Source organism: Nipponia nippon, unplaced genomic scaffold (genome assembly GCF_047370975.1).
Source record: "Nipponia nippon isolate SJK-2023a ecotype South Korea unplaced genomic scaffold, ASM4737097v1 scaffold_5, whole genome shotgun sequence".
NCBI classification, from domain to species: domain Eukaryota; kingdom Metazoa; phylum Chordata; class Aves; order Pelecaniformes; family Threskiornithidae; genus Nipponia; species Nipponia nippon.
Window position 1 is genome coordinate 28,109,757 of NW_028262369.1, and position 6,858 is coordinate 28,116,614.

General features: G+C 60.1%; 1 protein-coding gene and 1 long non-coding RNA gene across 2 annotated transcripts; one reads left to right on the plus strand and one right to left on the minus strand.

Annotated features, from left to right (window-relative positions):
* On the minus strand, positions 1-3,223 carry LOC148052101 (uncharacterized). Its single transcript, XR_015698575.1, has 3 exons — positions 3,090-3,223; positions 2,607-2,646; positions 1-289 (listed from the first exon to the last, which is right to left on the minus strand). It is a non-coding gene; the product is annotated as an uncharacterized LOC148052101 (long non-coding RNA).
* A 701-nt stretch (positions 3,224-3,924) lies between these two features.
* Positions 3,925-6,606, plus strand: DMRTA2 (DMRT like family A2). The gene is made up of 2 exons (XM_087732982.1): positions 3,925-4,893; positions 5,128-6,606. Exons 1-2 carry the CDS (start codon positions 4,401-4,403, stop codon positions 5,997-5,999), a joined length of 1,365 nt encoding a protein of 454 aa, XP_087589108.1. The 5' UTR covers positions 3,925-4,400; the 3' UTR covers positions 6,000-6,606.
* The last annotated feature ends 252 nt before the right edge of the window (positions 6,607-6,858 follow it).

Genomic DNA, 6,858 nt, shown 5'->3' on the forward strand with positions numbered 1-6,858 from the left:
TGTACATGAAGATTTTATTGTGCCTCGTCAAACAGAAATGAATTGCAGTAGGGGGGTAGGGGGGAAGACGGGAGGGGGGCGACAACAGCAACACCCCCCCCCGCCTCCCGTCCGTACTCTCTCACACACACAGGGCTCTGGCAGGACGGGACGAAGCTGGAGAAAGCCCTTACCCCATGGCAAGCCCTGGCCGCGGCTTTGCTGATCCGGGCTAACTCAGCCAAGTTGTGTTTTGTTCGAATAAAATCTGTGAAACGTGCGCGCTGTTTGTCCAGGTTCACAGTGAAAGCTTCCAAAGGAAAATAAGGAGAGGGGAGAAATGATTATTAATAAAATATCAGTGAGAAGTGAGACTCCGGGGTCCGGGGCTCTCCTTTTCTAAAGGCACTTTCTAAGAAAACAACAACAACAAAATAGTGGGATCCCGTTCGAAAGTGCCCCCTTCAGCGGCCGGAGCTGGAAAGAAGAGCGAACAGAGTCTCGCTTAGGCCGGCGGAGTGTGCCGGCTCCCGAGGGGAGGCCTCGGCTCCGGGGTCGAGAGTGGCCTCGGCTCCGGGGTCGGGAGTGACCCCGGCGAAGAGCGGCGCTTGCCCGGCAGCGGCGGGGCCGCGGGCGGCGGCTTCGCCTTCAGCCCCCGCCGCCGCCGCCGGGCGCTCACCCGCGGGCGCCGGGGCTGCTGCCCGCCCGTGCCGGGGTGGTAGGAAGGGAGCAGAGGGTGGGAAACCGCTAAAGGTTCGTGGTGTATCAGGGGGAGCTTTTGACAAACGTCCTCAGTACTTGCTGAATCCTGGGGCTGCGTTACATAGTCTTGCGATAAGCGTTTGCTGAAGAAAAAGCGGGTATTTCGATGTTGGATTGATACTGAGCGTAATATTTAAAAAGCGATACATGGTTAAGTGTTTTGGATGAGGGGGTGTCTGAAGGGCTGACTTGGGATAAACACCAGAAAAAGGCACTGGGTGTTTATGTGCACAGCGCTAGGACATCGTGTCCACAGTCTGCCTATACAGTCACTGGGGGACGTGCCGCATGAGCCTACAGAAACCATATGTAACGCCTTGGGACAGAGATGCTACACGTTACGTGTTCAAACTTCGACACCGCCCGTTGCAATGTTACTAAAGGCATGAGGCTTTAGGAACAGAAACCACCGCATTTCACTGTCTGGTTAATGATCCACTGTTGGTTTTTTTTTTTAATTGTTTTGTTTTGTTCTGTTTTTTGGTTTTTGTTTTTGTGTTTTTTTTTTTTTTTGGCCACGGCTGTTTTCAGAATAGATCGTTTAAAACCGCCATAAACGGAAAGGATGACCCAGCCCTTTAATTTAAATCAAAGCTGAAAGAAAAGGGAACCGGGGAAATCAGCGTAACCCGTGTCCTGTGCTGTTGGTGATGGCAGGCTGCCTCGGGGCGGAAAGGGAAAGGCATTTGCAGAAAAAAAACCACCGCAAACTCAAAAAAAACCCAAACCCAAACCCTCCCAGGAAGAAGGGAGAACATTTTCTCCATGGTAAGCCAATATAAAGCAATACTTTAAATGTTTCTCATTCAGTCTGATCGAGTTCTACGAATTCCCAATTAAATCAGATGATCTGAGTAATTGTCCCCGGAGAGTAAAATTAGTGGTTGCGAATAAAATTAAATCGGATATTTTGACTCCACGGCTGTATTAAATAAAGGTGTTATAACACCTAAATCACAAGGAGTGGGTGGCAGCTGCAACACACAGAAAATCGGGTGGGAAAGCGTTCATTTCGTAAAAAAAAAAAAAAAAAAAAAAAAAGAAAGAAAAAAAAAGAAAGAGGAAGAACGATATAAGTGTAATAAAAATATTTAAAAGTTTGAGGGCTCTGCTACCTTGCAACTGTGCTTCTCGCAACCACGGCAGGAGTGTGACACAAGGGAAGGGGCAGCGGAGCAGCAGCGAGCGCTGCTCGTCCTGCGGCGGGGCGGCCCTGCGCGGCCCTGCGCGGCCCTGCGCGCTTCCCCGGCCGCGGAGGGAGCGGCGGGCGGCTCCGGCACGTTTCGAGCAAAGCCAGGACTTTCTCTCCTGCCGGCTCGGGTGCCCGAGTGCCGCGGGGGCAGGCAGCTCGCCCCGGGGCAGCCCCCCGCAGCCCGCCTGGCTGGAAGCTCTCGCAGGTGGGGCTGCTGCGGCGGCGGAGACGGGGTCCTCAGCCGCCAGCCATCGGCCCCCGGTCCCCGCCACGGGGAAGGAGTTACGGACACGTCTAACAAAGAACTTTAAAAAGTGCCGAGGAGGATGGAGATTCCTCGTGAGAAGCAGGGGAGAGCCTTGGGGAAAGGAGTCGGCGTTATTTCCCACCGAAGTGCTACCTCCTCCCCGTTACCAGCGAAGGTGACGTCAAACCCGGGTGGTTAATGCTAAAACAAAAGCTGCGGGGTTAATATACAGTTACCAGCCCGACAGCCGCCTCCTCAAAAATCAGCCCCTCGGGTTTATTGTCCCCGCGGGGAAGGCGCCTGGTGAAGAAGTAGTCACGCAAACAGCTGGCAGGAGAAAGAACGAACTTCACTTTCTGGGGAGCGAAGGGCGGGCAGGGCTCTCCCAGGCTACAGCGCAATGAAAAGATGGAAAATCATACTCACCTCGAGCTTCTCCTATTGCAGCAGCGCTTGCAAAATTCACCTGCAGTTGTGGAGTGAGAGGGAGAGGGGAAGGGGGGGAGGGAGAGAAAGAGGAGAGGGGAGCGAGCGAGAGAAGGAAGGAAGGAAGGAGGAAAGAAGGAAGAAGGAAAGAAAGAAGGAAGGAAGGAGGGAAGGAAGGAAGGAAGGAAGGAAGGAAGGAAGGAAGGAAGGAGGGAAGGAAGGAAGGAAGGAAGGAAGGAAGGAAGGAAGGAAGGAAAAGGGAAGGATGAAAAGCAGGAGGGAAGGAAGGAAGGAAAAGGGAAGGAAGGAAAAGGGAAGGAGAGAGGCATCGTTAGGTACTATTATAAAACAAAATCTCCAAGGGGCGGGGGGGGACCATAAATTGAATTGTCACCTCGCACAGCATATTTCCCCCCACCCTTTTGACAAGTGACACCCAGGGGGTAGAAAAAAACAAACCAAAGCAGTTGGCAAGGCAAATACCGTTTCCACTGGATTTAGAAAAAGCAAAAGCCAAACTCTCGGGTGGCGAGAAGTGGGACAGATTTTTGCACGCGCAGGCACGCAGGCAGACGCAGCAGGAGCGGACGCGGACGCGCGGGCGCCGCTCGCCCCGCGGGTCCCCCCCGGGCCCTCCCGTCTCTCCGCGGGCGCGGCGCGCTCGGGCAGCCGCCGGGCGGACGCGGCGGACGGGCGGGCGGCCAATCAGAGCGGCGCTTCCCGCCCCTGGCCAATAGCAGGCGCCACATTGTTGTCAAATGTTGCCTAATGGCAACGCGGGGCGCAACAATAGCGCGAGTGGCGGCGGGCGGCGCGGCGGCCAGCGCGCTCTGCCTGCAGCTCCGGCCGCGCGGGCCGCACGCGCCAGGTGGCGCGGGGCGGCGGCGTGTCCCGGGGGGCGCGGGGCCCTGCCTGCTCCGGCCCTGCCTGCTCCCGCCCTGCCTGCTCCCGCCCTGCCGTCGGCTCTGCCCGCTCCGACGCCGGCCGCCTGCTCGGGGCTCGCCGCGGCGGGTGAGCCCAGCCCAGCCCAGCCCGGCCCGGCCCGGCCAGGCCGCGGGCGGGGGCCCGGGGCTCCCCTGGTCGCGGGGTGCCGGCTCCTCCGCCCGTCTGCGGTGCTGCTGCTCGGGAGACGGAGCGATTTTTTTTTTTTTTTGTATATTATTTATTTATTCTCTCCTGGATTTTAGCCTCCGCGGCTTGTGGCGAGGGATCCTGTCGTTGAAGGTGCCGGATTGCTCTTTGAAGGGACGCTTTTAATCTGTGATGGTAGTTAAAGGGGGAAGGGGGAGCTGAGCTTAGGGAGCCGCTCGGTTTTCCACCGGGGCACAGCGCGGGGAGCGGCGATTCCGCGAGCGCGGACGGGAGAGTTCGGCTTTGATCCCGGCGCGATGGACTTGGTGCTGCCCTGCCAGATGCGCACGGAGAGCAAGGAAGCGAGAGAGATCTAAGTTTTCCTGGATTTTCTTGTCATAGATTCGCTTTTCGGGAGAGAAGGGGAGGGGAGGGGAGGAGAGGAGGGCGCAGAAGGGCTCCCGACGGCCCCCTCTTCACTGGAACCCCACTCCGGAGCCGTGTGCCGGTGCAGGGGGACAGGGGCGGCGAGCGAGGCGAGCCGATAGGCGCCGGGGTTTGCATGACCGCACCCGGGGCTCCGTGCGCCCCCCACCCGTGATCGCGCCCGAAGGCGCCGGGAGCTCCTCCGCGTCCGGGCGCGCCGCGGGGGCTCCCCCGCCTCGCCTCGCTTTGGGGGAGGCCAGGGAGGGGGGGTCGCTCCTTCGGGGCGGGTTTGCCGGGATGGAGCTGCGGTCGGAGCTGCCCAGCGTGCCCGCCGCGCCCCCCCCGGTGCCCCCCAGCTCGGTAGCGGCGGCAGCGGCGGCGGCGGCGGCCACGCTGCCGGTGAGCGTAGCCGGGAGCTTGCTGCGGGCCCCGCCGCTGCTGCTGCGGGCGGCCGAGAAGTACCCGCGGACGCCCAAGTGCGCCCGCTGCCGCAACCACGGCGTGGTGTCGGCGCTGAAGGGCCACAAGCGGTACTGCCGCTGGAAGGACTGCATGTGCGCCAAGTGCACCCTCATCGCCGAGCGCCAGCGCGTCATGGCGGCCCAGGTGGCGCTGCGCCGCCAGCAGGCGCAGGAGGAGAACGAGGCCCGGGAGCTGCAGCTGCTCTACGGCACGGCCGAGGGGCTGGCCCTGGCGGCCGCCAACGGCATCATCCCGCCCCGGCCCGCGTACGAGGTCTTCGGCTCCGTCTGCGCCGGGGGCGGCGGCGAGGGAGGCGCCGGCGCCTCAGGTAAGGCCGCGCTGCGCGCCCTCGGGGGGAGCCCGGGACCGGCGGGGGCGGCGGCGGGGGAAGGAGCCGGGAGAGGCGGCGGGGGCGGCGGGGGGGCGCGGGCCCGCAGGCGGCGTCCCCCGGCGGAGCGGGCGGGCGGGCGGCCCCGCCGACGGCCGGGGCGCTCCGCGGGGCCCGCCCGGGGCAGCCGCACTGACGGTCTCTCTCCTTCTCCCCCCGCCCCCCGCCCCGCAGAGTCCAAGATGCAGAAGTTCGAGCTGTTCCCCAAGACGCTGCTGCCGAGCCGCGCCGTCACCCCGCAGCAGGCGGGCGGGAAGCCCCTCTCCCCGGACGGCGAGTCCGTGCCCGGCACCTCCTCCCCAGAAGCTCGCCACGGCTCGGGCTCGGAGAACGGGGACGGCGAGTCCTTCCTGAGCTCGCCCGTCTCCAAGGGCCCGAAGGAGGGGGAGGAGAGCCCGGGCTCCATCAGCCCTCTGGGCTCGGACTCGGGCTCGGAGGCGGACAAGGACGAGCAGGACCCGTCGCCCTCGGCCGGCGGCCGGCAGCGGACTCCCATCGACATCCTGACGCGCGTCTTCCCGGCGCACAAGCGCAGCGTGCTGGAGCTGGTGCTGCAGGGCTGCGGCGGGGACGTGGTACAGGCCATCGAGCAGATCCTCAACAACCGCGGCCCGGAGAAGGGCCCCGAGGAGGGCTGGGCTCGGGACGGCGCCTTGCAAGGCCTTCCGCCCACCCCCGCCGCCGCCCACCACCGGCCCTTGATAGCCGGCGCCATGGCCCCCGCCATCGGCACGCTGGGCAGCCGCTCCGCCTTCTCTCCCCTGCAGCCCAACGCCACGCACTTCGGGGCCGAGGCCGGCGCCTACCCGCTGGGCACCCACCTGGGACTCAACCCCCTGCGCCTCGCCTACTCGGCGCACAGCCGGGGACTGGCCTTCATGACCCCCTACTCCACGGCCGGGCTGATGCCCACCCTCGGGTTCCGGCCGCCCGTGGACTACGCCTTCAGCGACCTCATGCGGGACCGCTCCGCCGTGCACAAGGAGCAGGTCTACTCCGGCGGGCTCTACGGGCCCATGGTCAACAACACCCCCGAGAAGCAATAGCGGGGGCGGCTTCCTAAAGCTCGGCTGTGTAGAGGTAGCTAGGTAGGCACGGGTGGACGGACGCAGGTGGCTTTCTCTCCCCTCTTCCCCTGTACAGGCGACGATTGCGTGCAGAGCCCGGCGCGGACAGACGTAGGTGTATTAAAACGGTGATAAAGGTGCACTTTCATTGTCCAGACATGAGTCACTCTTTGTTGCTTATGGCCATAAGCATGGATATCCTTGGTGCGTCGTGGGGTGTGTACGCACACACGCCCGTGCACGCACACACTCTCTTTCCCACACACATACATATATATATGTATACTAGCAAGTGTATAATGTTATAAAATGGAAATCTAAGTTATTAATGTAACTCGTAGGTGAACTTGGTATTAACGTTAAGCTAAAGGTTAGACAGCTCATTGTAATACTTACCAGGCATATAGATTAAACATATTGTCCAATTGAAAGCCTTTTCCTTCCCGCCCCCAGAAATGTTACGATCTGTATATAACATTGGAAAGTAGATATATTTGTAACTGTCCGTAGGACCCCGGCGCCAATGGTGTATGACGGTTTAATAAGCCTCCTTCATTTGTGATCTGCAAGAAAATTGCTTTCTTGTTCCGATGTAGCAAACTTCTTGCTGTTTCTAACAGGTAATTCTGTGTTTCCATTTCATAGAAATAAATGTTATTTTCTATTAAAAAAAAATCGGTCTTATAAATGGCAAGTGGTATTTTATGACACGGTGGAAGTGTGTTTTGGGAAATTCATTTGACAAGCACAGTCAATATTTAAAGGAGTTTATGGAATTAGTACAAACATGTTTACTACATTTTTATCATGGTCAAAACAGATATTCTTCGGAAAATTT

Bases quoted from the DNA above. Each gene is read 5' to 3' on its own strand.
- DMRTA2 (XM_087732982.1), top strand. From the start codon at position 4,401: ATGGAGCTGCGGTCGGAGCTGCCCAGCGTGCCCGCCGCGCCCCCCCCG. The intron at 4,894-5,127 runs GTAAGGCCGCGC...CCCGCCCCGCAG, and splicing joins GGGAGGCGCCGGCGCCTCAG to AGTCCAAGATGCAGAAGTTC.